The 16,448-nt window shown below is 37.5% G+C and overlaps 1 protein-coding gene across 1 annotated transcript; it reads left to right on the top strand.

The window, feature by feature from the left end:
• Nucleotides 1–873: 873 nt before the first annotated feature.
• On the top strand, nucleotides 874–16,270 carry ehd4 (EH-domain containing 4). Its single transcript, XM_058748401.1, has 6 exons — nucleotides 874–1,605; nucleotides 2,788–2,964; nucleotides 5,092–5,189; nucleotides 8,555–8,967; nucleotides 10,525–10,689; nucleotides 14,497–16,270. The coding sequence occupies exons 1-6, from the start codon at nucleotides 1,376–1,378 to the stop codon at nucleotides 15,052–15,054; spliced, it is 1,641 nt and encodes a 546-aa protein (XP_058604384.1). The 5' UTR covers nucleotides 874–1,375; the 3' UTR covers nucleotides 15,055–16,270.
• Nucleotides 16,271–16,448: the final 178 nt, after the last annotated feature.

The raw sequence follows: 16,448 nt of genomic DNA, 5'->3' as shown, positions 1-16,448 counted from the left end.
TTATTTTTTTGACCTGAGGGGAACTGAAACTTACCTTAGGCTGTGCAACTGCTTTTATTCCTCAGTGAAGACTCAGAAGCAAATGTCTTGCTAGAATTTTTTTTTTTTTTTTTTTTACAATACCTGTAATATCTATTTCTTATTGGACAAAAATTAGCTTTTTTTTTTAACTTGAGATACTGCTAAAACAACAAAAACAACAACAACAACAAAAAAAAATCATTTAATTGTATTATTTCTTAGGTTTAATAAGAGGTTAAGAGGTTATATGTAAGAGTTCTAAACAATAATTTGCACATGATTAATGACTGAGTATTTAGGAAAATCTGATAACCTTTGAATTGGATAATAAACAATGTAGATTTTTAAAAAGTAATTATTATTTAAAGACCCATCCTAGCTGACAACAACCAGTCCTCCTAAACCACACCCATTTTTACATGTATATCATTTTTATGGTTGTAATCAGTGCCAATAACTGATTGCAAAGAGCATTTTTAAACATGACCCGTTCTCAATTTGTCAAATGCCTAGAATAAAATATTATGAAATATATAAAATTTTAGATAACAGGTTAAAAAAAAACAGGTATTCATTGCAGGAGCGTGTTTAAAAAAAAAAAAAATGTAGGTCACTTTCTGTGGTATTTTTGCCCCATACCCTCGTGAGTTTCTCTATATTTTTGGCCTGTATTAAAAAAGAATATTGTTATTTCATGGCTGACCACTAGGTGGCGTAAATGCACAAGCCTGACTTCTCAGTCTGTCTGCTGAGCTAATATAACGGGGAATTTTGATATCAGTGAAACAACGTACAATTACGCCACTCCATAATGGATGTATACAAAACGGATATACTGTTAATAATACGTTTATCTGCATTGTTCTTTAAAATATCCTGCGGCGCTTTTTTCAAACAATTTAAATTAAATTATTATGTACTGCGGGATGACATTGAGAAAGCATTTCATTTCTCAAATTGCGGATTTTGGGTTTCTCCATGTCAGCAACTTGGTTCCTACCCCTCTCGTTTCCACCGAAAAGTCCTAGCAGTCAGCAGGGCCTCTCCGCCCGAACATAACAACCCTCCCTCAGCAACAGGAGCGCTCCAGCGTCCCGCGCGTCACTCAGCTCATGAATATTCACACCAGCGTGCAGCGTCACGAGAAAGAGAGCGTCACATAAAAGGATACAGGTGAGGTCACGGCGACACACACAGCTGGACAGTCCGCGCAGAGGCCGGTAGACGGGTGAGTGTCAATACTGAAACAAAGAAGAAGAAAAAAAAACTGGGACAGTTTTTCATTCCTTACATTTGAAAAAAGGGAACTAAGGTTGCATCACGTATAAAAGAAAGCTCTGCGAGGAACGGCAACATGTTCACTTGGGTAAATAAGGAACAGGGTGGAAGGAGCAAGGAGGGAGACATGTTTCAAACAGTGACTGAAGGACTTCAAAGTCTTTATACTAAAAAACTTCTGCCTTTGGAGGAGACCTACCTCTTCCATGACTTCCACTCACCGGCGCTGGAGGATGCGGACTTCCAGAGCAAGCCTATGGTCCTTCTGGTCGGACAGTACTCCACAGGGAAGACCACTTTCATCAGGTAATGCATGGCTTTGACAGATATGGGTGTGAGTCAGCAAAACATTAAGTAGTATACTTTTCCGTCGATGTTCTTAACTTGAATGAATTGTAATGTCTAGCAAGTCAAGAAACGCATTACAATATTATTACAATCTTATTAGACACAAGTATATTTATTGAGAGTTTATTTTTCATGTATTTATTTAATTTCTCAAAGAACAGCGTGAACACGTGTGAAGTTCAGTACAGTCAGCTCTTTGTGGTTGCTGCAAACCCTGACAAGGGGGTGTGTAAAAACAGCTTATGCCAGCTCACATAGTCCATTCACCTGAAGAGATGCAGAAGGCCGAAGAGTATGCAAACAACTCATAAAAGCATCACTATTCTTCTTATTGGCTTTTCACTGTAGGTCAATGCCATCCAGCTTTGATGTCTGTGCTGTTGTTCATCAGGTCCTGTTCTAGACAGTCTCTGAATTAATGAGAAAATCCAATAGCTCTGTTTCATGTTGAACTCCTAGATCAAACTAGAACTGGCTTATTACTAAATCAGCCTTTCATAGTGTAAAACGTAAGGTTGTATTTGAAAATGATGGATAGTTAAGCCTGTTTAAACTCTATTGCAGTTGAATGAATAAGAAGTTGCTAAGTATATGAGTTCGAGAGACAACTTATGTTTGTATTGTTTTTCACCTCCCCTCGTAAAATGGTTTTCATGTCTCTTACATTACACATTTGCACAAAGGAGTAATTCAGCCATATTTAATAATGAATACAGTCTGATTCATAGTTCCCCTATGTTACTGTTAGATTTTAATGACAAGCCATGTGTGTTTCTTTGCTTGGAAACCTTTGACACTTTCTCATCCTCTGGCAGGATATGGTAGGGATCTATGCTATTGCTGGGGAGTAACAGGAAAATTGAGACTGATGAATAGGTCTGTTTTCACATTCTAGCATTTGTCCAAGGGTTAAGTGCCACTGTTTAGCTTTGATACTTTATCAGCTTGGATGTTTATTTGGCTCAACCTACCCAAGGCTATTGGGTAGCATTTTAAATAAATCGCTGCAGCATTTGTTCCATTCGTTTTTATTCTCACCCAACCAGGACATTTTATCGTTAGCATGTGCCGTCACATGATCATACCACTCCAGTTGACTAAGTAGCGTTTTTTTTAATACTTAACTTCTCCCTCCTGCAGGTATCTCCTGGAGCAAGATTTTCCGGGAATGCGAATTGGCCCTGAACCAACGACGGATGGATTCATAGCTGTGATGTACAATGAGAACGAGGGGATTGTTCCTGGAAATGCCTTGGTTGTGGACCCCAAGAAACCTTTCCGCAAACTCAATGCATTTGGAAATGCCTTCTTAAATAGGTAAATATCAAGAGCCCACTGGTATTTCAATCAAGTGTCTTAAACACGATCTTACTCAAGAGTCTCTTTGCTTGCTCAAAATATTAAAATCTTGGAATTTTTAATGGTAATTTCACCCTAAAATGGAAATGGTCACCAATTACACATTCTCATGTTGTTTCAAACTGAAGACTGTCATTCATCTCTGACTGTCATTTATCTTTGAAACAAAAATGAAGATCTTTTTAATGAAAACTGAGCGATTTCTGTCCTTCCACTGAAAGCCCATTCCACCTAAATTTAGAGGCTTTAAAAAGTGAGCTTTAAAAGAGATTGTAAAAGTAATACATATGAATCAAGAGGTTTAATCCAAGTCATTGTGAATTTAATTTACATATAAAAGTTTGATCTTGTGGATGAAACAAATTGAGCTTTCCTTTTACCCATTTTTGGGTGAACTAACCCTTCAACACATCAATTGATAACACCATATTCCAGTGTTCAGTCAAGCTTGAGCCAGGAGAATAGTTGTTAGACATCATGTCATGCAGCAGGGAATTCTAGGATGTGGGCACATATTCTTACCCACTACATTCTGTAACGGATGTCCCTCTTGCCCGGGCCGTTGCCAAAACAAGGATTTTCCATTATCTTGCTCTGGCAGTGGTATAGGATATGGAAAACTGTCTGGAATGGCCTAAGTACAGTTTAAGGTTTACAGTTTAACTATAAAAAGGCTATTAAGACCATGCATTCACACTATATATTATGTTTCAATGCTTCGCAGTTGTCCCTTTACACTCTTAACACTCAGGTTAAAATGTTTTTCTGCCAAACTCATTCTGCTGCTCATTCATTTCTTCCTTTCATCCCACGCAGCCTGCTTTTCTATTACAGGCAAATATTTTCCACAAACAAAGTGTCTCAAAAACTGTGTAAAGGGGCTTGGTCACTTCTCCTTCTAGGTAACTATATCAGTTGCATGAGCTTCCACAAGTTTTAATGTTTAATTTTAGTACCTAGACAGTTAGACAAAGGGTTTTTTCCTGTTTTCTGGATATTTATGTGGAGGGGAAATTGGTAAGTACTTCTTTGACAGTCGCCACTATAGAGGTCAAAGGCACACTTGACAGAGAACATCTCCTCTCCTCCAAAGGAACCTCAAAACAATGCACTTTGTTTCCTGTGGACCCTGTTGTGCGTCATGTGATGGCACGTTTGGGCACAGCAGTTTCTTTTACTTATTTTCTCCTCGCTTTTATATACTGGCTCTTTTGAATAAAATGCATATGTAATTTTCTTGAAAATGAAACTTGGTCAAATGCTTCTTCCTCTATTTCTCAGCATGTCCTTCTGCTTTGCAGCTGACAGGTGATGTTTGCTTACAGATGTTGCAATTTCCTTTGCAAGGTTCTTTTTTGTTTTTAAAGACACCCTCAAACTCACTTGAGACAGTGTTGCAATCTTAACATCACTGTAATATTCCCTCGCATGGAGATTAAATAATAGTTTTATAAACATTATGAATGTATTATACATTTGTTGAATGTCTAAATCATTGCCCCAAGGTTGTAGAGTAATTTACCACTGTCCAATAGTTCATCCACCTCAATCAACATGTTTAAAACCCTCATTAATGCTTATTTGTTGTCTTTGGCCTTCAGAGCATTGTCATCTGGATGGAAGTTTTTTTTTGTTTTTGTTTGTTTTTTTAGGTTTTATTTCTTTTTAATAATATGTGGTTACATTATCAAAATACTGGCAAAATTCTGTGGGCAAAAAAGGTCCACTGTTAGTGGTTTAGCAATGCATGAAGCACAGCTTCTGTGAAATTTCGCAGAGCAACGGTAAATGTGACCACATTTATTTTTTTAATAAGCCCTGTTTAATCTAAAGTTAAATATACAGCACAATAGTCTCCTTTTGTTTTTTTATAAAGTGGCTTTTACTTATTTGGTATTTTATTCTCCTATAGTTTATTATTTGTGTCAAGCTTTATTCTTTGAAAAAATTTAAAGAGAAAATGTTTCTCAGCTGTTATATTTTCCCATGACTGAGATCAAATGAGTCAACTGCCAAATGTAGTGATACTAGCAGCATTTCCGGTGATAACATGAGGTGATGAACTCTCTCCATCTGTCTCACCAGGTTCATCTGCTCACAAATGCCCAACCAAGTTCTGCAGAGCATTAGCATCATTGACACGCCAGGGATCTTGTCTGGCGAGAAGCAGCGCATAAGCAGAGGTCAGTGGCTGCAGTGCGTGTTTACTGTACAGGAGTTCACGCTAGTCTTTGTAGTATTGTATGACAAACAAAGGCCGGACTCTGTCACATGGGCACACACATGCTATGGGATATCAAATGGCAAAACAGACACCATCAAATATAGCCTACCTGATTCTTCTCTGACAGACTTCTCAAGTGCTCTTTCAAAGGTGTTTATTAGAGAAGAGGTAAAACTAGTCACAATTGGATGCTCAGTGAAGGGAAGATAATGTCACATGACCAAAACAATGTGAACTTTGCTGCTTAGCCTCCTTGGAGTCTCTGTGGCTATTTCCCATTGAAAATAGATTTGGTGTGATGCCTTAGAGCAGACAGGCTGTTTCACTCCCTGGAGGACTGAAGCTCATGTTCCCAGTATAAGGAACAATCATAATGCTTTAGTCATTAGTTTTCATTTTAGTCACCAGATCTGGCCTGTTTCATTGTAAATTTCCTCTGTCATTTCCGTCCCTGTCTCCCATTACATGAAAACCGTGATGAGTCTGTGGTGTTATGAAGTCAGCATTTCTCACTTTCTTTTTCCTCATTTTAAAAGCATGAGTTTAGCTTGCCAAATACACTTCAGGGTTTATATCAGCATACTGGTACCTCAGCATGTAGCTGGTGTTAATGTGTTAAAAACAAAAGCTGCTACATGCTTTAACTTGTTTATTTTTTTAAAAGGGGTCATATGACGTTGCTAAAAAGAACATTATTTTGTGTATTTGGTGTAATGCAATGTGTTTATGCGGTTTAAGGTTCAAAAAACACATTATTTTCCAAATATTGTACATTATTGTTGCTCCTCTATGCCCCGCCATTTCTGAAATGCATCAATTTTACAAAGCTCATCGTTCTGAGAAGCAAGGTGTGCTCTGATTGGCCAGCTATCCAGTGCGTTGTGATTGGCCGAATACCTCAAGCATGAGATGGAAATGTTTTGCCCCTTACCGTATTGTGATGCCGTATCCCGGTACGACGACACAAAAACAATAAAACACATTACAAACGAGGCATTTGTTGCATCCAGTGGGGACATAATTACTGATTATACTGTCTTTTTACGCGTCATGTTGCATTACGCCGCGTAAACATTACCATGTCTGCATTTGTGAACGGAGAAATAACAAACAACAAGATCTATTCTACACAGCTCAAAACTCGCATTTGAATAGTCAGTGTCAAATTCTTTAAATATGAAAACATACTTACAGGCTGTGAGTCAGAAGTCAGAAGTGCCCCACTTTATAAAAAAACAGTCTTTGAGCACAGCTAAGCTACTCCCAGGTTCTGGAAATAGTCCTCCGTAAAATGTGCTGCACAAACTCAAATATTTGGGTTGAACTGTTCTGGAACAGTGTTGTAAATACAACTTAACCACTGATGTCTAGTTGTGTCCTCTTTTGGAAGGCCAAACAAAGTAGTTTCGCTTTCACAACGAAGCACAGCATCTCCAGTACATGGCGCCGGCGGCAGCAATAATTCTACAGCGAGAATTATTTGGGCGGTGTTTAGCAAATCTCCCCACATCGTGACGTAGACATGTGGGGGCGTGTTTGAATGAGCCATTTTAGAGGGGCGTGGTCGAGTCTTAACTTTTATAAAGCATATCTCTTTGGTTTTGAGACTTTAGTCTTTGCAACTTCAGGGATCTTATCTATGCACAAACAGCTTGTAACACCCCAAAGAGAAAGGAAAACTTGAAATCGCATCATATGACCCCTTTAACTAAGAAGGCAGAGCAGTTCTGAGACCATGGCCAAGCGATTTTTAACAGTCATGAGATATGCCTGTTCATGCTGCACAAGTGTTATCTATGAAAATGCAAGGCAGCAGAGGTACACTGCGGGTGTACGCAGACTCAGAGGGTCTGCAGACTACAGATTAGGCCTGGTGGCACAAATGTAGAACAGCACAAACGTACGGCCGCAGCTTCGGCCATGAGGGATAACAATGTACATGGGCGTTCCACATCTGTTCCTGCTTTAGCTCCACTCAGCTGAGGTTGCATTCCTCTTACGTTAGCGTCTCTGACACATCTCACGATGCACCATTAACCTTATTCATTAATCATATTTCATTCTTAATACAAATGTGAATTGTCAAAATTTAAAAATAACTGAATCTTACACCCAGACATTTGTTTTGTGCCTGCTTAAAATTTTTCCAATCTCTAGATTGTATAAATGAGTGCAGCATATTTATATTTAGGCTGCTCTTTATAAAAGTGATTAAATATATATGGGAAATAATGCTGGTAAGTTGACAACTTCTAGTGTGACGTTTTACTCTACAACCATCTAACAGTATATTGTTGATTTTTATAATTATAATGCATGAAGTTTGGACTGTTTAGACTGTTAAAAATGTAGTCATCACACTTTAGGATCAATTACATTGAACTATGGCTAATATTTTAAAAGAAATGGTAACTAGGTATGGGACCCATTACATGGATGCTCCCTTTTACATTTATGTAAATTTTAGCTTAAATTTTTGTAATTAAAAATAAAGTTAATTTAGATTTCTTCTGTACAAAGTTGCCTTACATGGAACAGCATTGATGGTTCCCACACTCTAAGCACTGAGCTCCTCCTTTGTAAAATCTTGGCAGAGCTTTTTGCAAAATTTTTATCGCAATGTGTAATCCATGCCATTATTGTTGGAGCAGCGTAATTTCCTCGTGACTGTTGGGTGGCTGGATAAGCTGGATCTCATTGCTTTAAAATCTGAATTTGCACTGGTTTGTAATGAGCTATATGTGAATGAGGGCTGAAGTGGTGTCCCTGTCTCTATGAGGTTCTGGTGGTCATGACAGATCAGTGACCCGTGCACAAGACTTGAAAGCTGATCTTTATGTCCTTCTCACTTTCTATACCCATTTCTTCCAGCTACAGAAGGAAAGGTGTAACCATTATTTATGCACGAAGGACAGTTTAAGATATTTTCCAGTTGTGAAATACCAATTTCAAATTAATTGTTTGTGTGTAATGTTTCCACAAGGAGTGATGTTTGGTCTTGGATCTTTTATATTTTAAGTTTGTTTGTTTGTTGTTTATTTATAATAATAATAATTATTATTATTAATGTCTGATTATTTATTATGCATATTTATATTCTATTGGAGTTCCCCAAACTTGGGTTTGTGACCTGATGAAAAGCAAATATTTAATTTTATCATAAAAATGTAGAATTAAAATGTATTATATAAATGAAATATTTTATTTGTTTACCTGCATTGTTAAATTAATGAAATGTTAACTTAAAATCTACTTAAAGGATTTTGGGGTTCAGGGCAATGAAGTACATTTTAATTCTGTTCTATTGACATATTTCCCCCACAGGCTATGATTTCTCTGAGGTTCTGCGCTGGTTTGGAGAGCGAGTGGACCGTATCATTCTCCTCTTTGATGCCCATAAGCTAGACATATCTGATGAGTTTTCTGAAGCGATCAAAGCTTTCCGGGGGCAGGATGACAAAATCCGTGTGGTCTTGAACAAGGCTGACCAGGTGGACACTCAGCAGCTGATGCGGGTTTATGGTGCGCTGATGTGGTCACTGGGGAAGGTGATCAATACTCCAGAGGTGGTGAGGGTCTATCTCGGCTCTTTTTGGGCCAAACCGCTCCAAAATGCAGACAATCGGCGTCTGTTTGAAGCTGAAACTCAAGATCTCTTCAGAGACATCCAGAGTTTGCCTCGCAACGCTGCCCTGCGTAAGCTGAATGACCTCATCAAAAGAGCTCGGCTTGCTAAGGTAAGGGTTTTAAAGTCACAACTTAGCAGTCCACTTAGAAATACATATGTTGACGTTTTTAAAAATTTGTCAAAATTAAATGCGTAAAATGGTGGTGTAAAATATTATGCCTGACATATAATTTTATTATATGGTAATATTTGTATTATTTTTATATACTTATAGGCCTGTTTTATTTTAATCTTATTTTAGTATTTTCGTTAAAGTTAGTTAATTATTAATAATGTTTATACATTATAAATTTATACATATTAGATATTATTATTTTTAATGTCATGTATTTATTTAATTTGTAAATAATTATTAATATATATTGAGTATTATAATTATTAATAATACCTTGCCGCCTGTCAAACTTTCCAGCATCGCTGCTTATTGTCTATTATTTTGTCTTGTGTTTGACCTTAGTTCAACCACTATTGTTTTTGGCTGAGTGCACTGTATGAACTTACACACTGTACCACATGAGCCCCATTCAACACAACCTGGTTGTGCCTTAACACTTAAATATGGACGTATAAACAATTCACTCATGGAACCATGACAGAAAGTGCGTCTTATCTCTTCCGCAATATTTTCCAAACACGTCCAGCAAACAGGAATCCTGAAGCCCTGTGCATGCCTTCCTGTAATGGTAAAGCCATGTGAGGCAGTTAAATGCCTTCTCCATCTCCTGGAAAAGCCCAGAAAAGTCCCTTTCCGTGGTACAAAGGAATGTGTGAAACGGGCTTGAAGAGAGCACAGCCCTTATTTTCCCTAACCTCTCCACCTTACTTAGTCTTGCCACTCGTCATGTTTACGCCTTTCCTGTCCTCCTCGAGCCCCCAATCATCCATAAGAGGAATAAACATGGCTTAAAAGGGAAAAGCCCAGCCTTAATTTGGATCTCTGGTGGTGTACTTCCTCTATATTAAGGAAAAAGTTTGTGTAAATACAGACCCTTTTGAATGTTCATTTGGCAAGGGCATTTGCAAAGTGTAAACACACAGATGGTGTTTGATTATGTAACCGGCCTAGAGTAACAGGAGGTGGATGTCATATGAGAAAAATTGTCTATAGTATAATAATATTGATCCTTATATGAATAATATTTATTTTATTGTAACATAAAAAACACAATGCATTGGGATATAATTTGAGGTCTTAAATTACTTTAATTGGGTTGTAACTTTTAGGCATTCTTTTTACACACTTTTTTAAAACTTTTGTCATAAATTAGGCTTTGTTTTAATTAAATAGTTGCTCTTGTCATTGGGCTACATTTTGTGTGTATCTTAAATGCAGTCACTAAATGTTAGGTCAGTGTAATTTATTATAATAAAATAATAATGCTAAAAAAGAGGAAAATTATTGTTAGAATAATAATTATAAACAATAATATATTATTAATTATTATTATTAAAATATTTTCAAAATATATGCCTAACAGCACATTTATTTTTTTTAATAATCAGTATGTTAAATGTAGGCCCATATTTCCAGTATACATTATTCCATAATCACAGGTTCACCATATCTTCTCATGAATTTACTGATAATCTGCTGTGGGTGTTATAGGTGCACGCTTACATCATCAGCTACTTGAAGAAGGAAATGCCTTCCCTGTTTGGAAAAGAGAAGAAAAAGGAGGAGCTGATTGCCCACCTGCCTGAGATCTATCAGATTCTGCAGAGAGAGCACCACATCTCGCCTGGAGATTTCCCTAATGTCATTAAAATGCAGGTGAGACTTGGCCTGTGTCTGTGGAACATGGGTAAATATTAGATGTTATATTATGGCTTCTACATATGTTTACAAACTAAACAAAACCAACCAGGATGTTTGGTTTAATTAGAGAGACACTAGCTGTTCTTGAATGAATAAAATTTCCAACAACTGCAGGTTATTAGATTATGTTAAGTACTGGTGCAGATGTATGAGGATTCCAGGCTGTAGATCTGAGGAATGTTTGTTTTGTACAGTGTGTTAGTGCTGTGCTTGAGTTCCTGAGGGGGCTGCTAGAGTCTTAGCCCTGCTATTGTCTGAGGAGCAGACAGAGTCCGCACTTTCACTTTCTTCTGGTCTTGCCTTGAGGATGTTTACCCAGCATGACTCTCTAGGCCCACATCAGAAATAGCATTACAGTATATGTGAAAACAAGACTCCAGTCAAGCACTGTAATGCAGTTTCACATTACTTCACAGAGATTAATGGGGATACATCTCACATTCGGGTCTTTCACATTTACTTAATGTCCAGGCATGCAGAATTTTAATTGCTATGAAAAAACAGCAGGGTTATTCCATGTCAACTCAACAAGTGGTCATGTATAATATCATGGATGACTATTTAAGATCTGAAATTCAGAGCCAGAGTACAGGGGGGAAAGATGGCAGCATCATTATGTTATTTTTACACAGAGATCGGTAGGTCTGTTAGAAAAATTCCTTTGCATACAGATGATACTTTTGTTTTGATAGAGGGAAACGATACATTTCTAGTTTCAACATTATTTGTTCTTCAGACATACAGTGAGGAAAATAAGTATTTGAACACCCTGCTATTTTGCAAGTTCTCCCACTTAGAAATCACGGAGGGTCTGAAATTGTCATCGTAGGTGCATGTCCACTGTGAGAGACATAATCTAAAAAAATCCAGAAATCACAATGTAAGATTTTTTAACTATTTATTTGTATGATACAGCTGCAAATAAGTATTTGAACACCTGAGAAAATCAGTGTTAATGTTTGGTACAGTAGCCTTTGTTTGCAATTACAGAGGTCAAACGCTTCCTGTAGTTTTTCACCAGGTTTGCACACACTGCAGGAGGGATTTTGGCCCACTCCTCCACACAGATCTTCTCTAGATCAGTCAGGTTTCTGGCCTGTCGCTGAGAAACACGGAGTTTGAGCTCCTCCAAAGATTCTCTATTGGGTTTAGGTCTGAGACTGGCTAGGCCACGCCAGAACCTTGATATGCTTCTTACAGAGCCACTCCTTGGTTATCCTGGCTGTGTGCTTCGGGTCATTGTCATGTTGGAAGACCCATCTTCAATGCTCTAACTGAGGGAAGGAGGTTGTTCCCCAAAATCTCGCAATACATGGCCCCGGTCATCCTCTCCTTAATACAGTGCAGTCGCCTGTCCCATGTGCAGAAAAACACCCCAAAGATGATGCTACCACCCCATGCTTCACAGTAGGGATGGTGTTCTTGGATGGTACTCATCATTCTTCTTCCTCCAAACACGTTTAGTGGAATTATGACCAAAAGTTCTATTTTGGTCTCATCTGACCACATGACTTTCTCCCATGACTCCTCTGGATCATCCAAATGGTCATTGGCAAACTTAAGTCGGGCCTGGACATGTGCTGGTTTAAGCAGGGGAACCTTCCGTGCCATGCATGATTTCAAACCATGACATCTTAGTGTATTACCAACAGTAACCTTGGAAACGGTGGTCCCAGCTCTTTTCAGGTCATTGACCAGCTCCTCCCGTGTAGTTCTGGGCTGATTTCTCACCTTTCTTAGGATCAATGAGACCCCACGGGGTGAGATCTTGCATGGAGCCCCAGTCCGAGGGAGATTGACAGTCATGTTTAGCTTCTTCCATTTTCTAATGATTGCTCCAACAGTGGACCTTTTTCACCAAGCTGCTTGGCAATTTCCCGTAGCCCTTTCCAGCCTTGTGGAGGTGTACAATTTTGTCTCTAGTGTCTTTGGACAGCTCTTTGGTCTTGGCCATGTTAGTAGTTGGATTCTTACTGATTGTATGGGGTGGACAGGTGTCTTTATGCAGCTAACAATCTCAAACAGGTGCATCTAATTTAGGATAATAAATGGAGTGGAGGTGGACATTTTAAAGGCAGACTAACAGGTCTTTGAGGGTCAGAATTCTAGCTGATAGACAGGTGTTCAAATACTTATTTGCAGCTGTATCATACAAATAAATAGTTAATAGATTTTTTTTTTTAGATTATGTCTCTCACAGTGGACATGCACCTACGATGACAATTTCAGACCCCTCCATGATTTCTAAGTGGGAGAACTTGCAAAATAGCAGGGTGTTCAAATACTTATTTTCCTCACTGTATCTCTTTAAAAGTAATAAAGTATTATTTGTAGGGGTGTCCCCGACTAAGGATTTTCATAGTCAAATTGGAATTTTCGAATCTTGCTGATAGTCGACTGATTGTTGAATCATATGTTTGGGGGCACGGGGCAAAATACATTACCAAGAGTCAAGTCAGACACTGGAAAGTCATAAATACTGACGTTAACACACAGGGAAAATGTGTAACGGACGCCTCGCAGATACAAAAACAATATTTTATGATTTGATTAAAAGATAGTTAACATTAAACTTCAGCGAAACCCTAACAATTCACAATATTTTTTACAATAGTGCTCTCATTATAACGTTATGTATATGACTGTAGTTATTAATGTTCTGCATTTCTGTTTTGAGCTGCGTGCGCTGAAGATGACCAGTAGAATGAAGCATCTGTTAGCAGGAAGTTTTTAATCAATGGGATTTAACTTATCATTTATCTCATATAGAATACGCTTCGTTATTTATACAACATAATGTTAATATTACGATTTATAAGCTATATGCACAAAATGCCCCGAAAGGCAAAAGGCTCCTCCTATCGAAGCATCGAATCGTTGACTATTCGGGGTCACCCCTAATTATTTGTATGACCCACATTTGGTTTTTGAGCACTGAAAATGTGTACAATTTAATATTTTACTCCTGGAGCCATATTGAGATTCCAATATCTCTGGAAATGAACCAAATAGGGCATTAAAAAGGAAGATGCCAAAAGGAAAGTTTGTTGAGAAAAAAACTCACCACTGGCATATAATGCAACAAAGATTGCTAAAGTCAACAGATTTTACTAACAGACCTGTAAAAATAACATAATGATGCTGCCATCTTTCTAAAGTCATTTCCACCCCATGTAATCTGGCTCCGAATCTCAGGTGAAAATTGTCATTTTGACCCCCCTATAAAAAATAAATTACTCAGTAAATATACATCCATGACATTTAACATTTTGACTTTCATCACTATACATGTTTATCTTTCTTCAGAAAATATACTGACAAAATCAAACATTTGAGTAAGTTTCTGAAATTTGGTTGGTTTGACACGGAATCACCCAGCAGTCATTACCTATAATAACAATGCTAATTACTGACTGCACACAAGCTCTCCGTGAACTTTCCAACCAGACAGCTTCCAGGCAGCACTTGAAAGATAAAAGCCATGCTCTAAATAGACTGTAGGCAACATTGATTCAGTCCAGAATTAGATATCATATCACTGAAATAACAACTTCAGTACTTGGATGTCTCATTTGTTTAGGCCTTACTTTATAAAGCAATGTTTCGGTCATGATCTATAAACACATTATAAAAAATGATAATGAATGATGAAACAAAAAAATCGAACCCACTGTGTTTCAGTTGTTTATGCTATATTATTACAGACATTTTAATTTGACATTAAAATGTCTCCCTCTGTCACTCACATCTACTAACACGCAGGAGCAACTGCAACACTACGACTTCAGCAAGTTCCCTTCTTTGAAGGTGAAGCTGATTGAATCTGTGGACAGAATGTTGTCCACCAAGATCTCAAGTCTGATGAACATGATCCGAGAGGAAGAAAGCAAACAGCCTACTCAGATTGTAATGGGTGGAGCCTTCGAGGACTCGTCGGATGGGCCTTTTGGCCACGGTTATGGCGAGGGTATCAGTGCAGGGGCTGATACTGAGGACTGGATCGTGAGTCGCGACAAACATCGCTACGATGAAATCTTCTATACATTGATGCCTGTCAATGGGAAGGTAACAGGCATCAATGCCAAGAAGGAGATGATGAATTCTCGTCTGCCCAACACTGTACTGGGAAAGATCTGGAAGCTGGCAGACTGTGATAAGGACGGCATGCTGGATGATGAAGAATTTGCTCTGGCTCAGCATCTTATTAAAGTCAAACTGGAGGGATTTGAGCTTCCTACAGAGCTACCAATTCACCTAGTGCCTCCATCTCACAGGAAGAACCCCACTGCAGACATCTTGTACAACCACCAGGAGGATTGATCATCTTCATATCTGCATATTTATCAGCCAGCTGCTAGCACAAAGTGGCCTTCGAATACTGAAGTCTTACTTCATTGAAAGGGATGAAGCTTTATTGGTTAAGCCATCTTTCATCAATAGACATGTGTGACTTTCACATGCCCAAGATTAAGTATGTTTGAATATAAGTGCACTAACTCAGTGTTAAAGAACAACATATTCATATGTTTGAAATACATACATATTAAAATTACAGCCCATGTAATTGATTACTTCTAAATTTTGTCCCTGACCTGGTGTTCTTTCACCGTGTGCTTGCAGACTGTGAAAATGGATGGCAGTGCAGTTGTAGATAATTTCATGCAGTGCTTTCAATGTTATATTACATTTCATATGAAATAACAATTTCAGTTAAGTATGCATAACAGCAGCCAAAAATAATACACATACGTGACACACTATCACAGAAGCACTGACAGAGGCATCCATTCATTTCACTCATTCTGACAGTGTGAATATCTATTAAATTAATTTTGAAACACAATATAGTCTTTTTTCCATTAAGCTTTTCCATGAATGTACACTCTTCATATGAACTGCATCATAATGCTGAAATAGACTATTTGTGATCATCTTTAATGTGGGCAAATTGAGAGTAATTCAGTGTATCATGATGCAATTAAAATTATGTTCAATACTACATACAAAAATACTACATACACTTTTCTTACACTGGGTGTTAAATTTTTTTAAATTTCGAATTATGTGACATTGATTAAATGTACAAATTAATAACCAAAGTTTTTTGTTGGGTGTAATATTTCTGTCTTACACTGACTAGGTTGTGAAGAGTTATAGTAGTTTACAGCAGCAAGCATTTAGAAATGTAAAACATCTACATTTAAAAAAATAATCCTGCAAAAATATTCTACAATTTCAGTATTCATGTGTTCCAGTACCACGCTTCCTTACTTTTTTTTTAGAGATTGTCATCCAACTCTATTTTCTGCCTTCTAATTTAAAAAACGTATGTATATATATTAAAAGATTTTACATAAACAATTAATAATGTTATATACAATGACAGTAAGAAACAACATTGAATTAAATATAGTGTTTATATTTCTGAGGTGCAAAAAAACTTCTATTGAATGATGAAATCAGCTGTCTTTATGAAACTCCTTTATGCCGTATATACACTAATACAGATTAATGTAATTATGTATGTTAAACACTGTCACTAACCATATGTACATTTTAACTAATATACAGAGATTGTTTCTGTCATCTCAGAGGTGGATTACATGTAACTATTTGACATGAGGCCAACTCTTCAGGCTTTTAAACATGAAAAATCATTGTGTTTATGTGCAGGTGAAGTTAAGATTACTGTAAAATGTGATTAAAGCCATTCT

The sequence above is a fragment of the Onychostoma macrolepis genome, chromosome 17 (genome assembly GCF_012432095.1).
Source record: "Onychostoma macrolepis isolate SWU-2019 chromosome 17, ASM1243209v1, whole genome shotgun sequence".
NCBI lineage: Eukaryota > Metazoa > Chordata > Actinopteri > Cypriniformes > Cyprinidae > Onychostoma > Onychostoma macrolepis.
Note: the sequence above shows the minus strand (reverse complement) of the source record. Positions and strands in the feature narration are given on the sequence as shown.

Excerpts from the sequence above, each read along its gene's own strand:
- ehd4 (XM_058748401.1), top strand. The coding sequence starts at position 1,376 with ATGTTCACTTGGGTAAATAAGGAACAGGGTGGAAGGAGCAAGGAGGGA. Across the intron at positions 5,190-8,554 it reads GAAGCAGCGCATAAGCAGAG|GCTATGATTTCTCTGAGGTT; the intron begins GTCAGTGGCTGC and ends TTTCCCCCACAG. Across the intron at positions 10,690-14,496 it reads CTAATGTCATTAAAATGCAG|GAGCAACTGCAACACTACGA; the intron begins GTGAGACTTGGC and ends ACTAACACGCAG.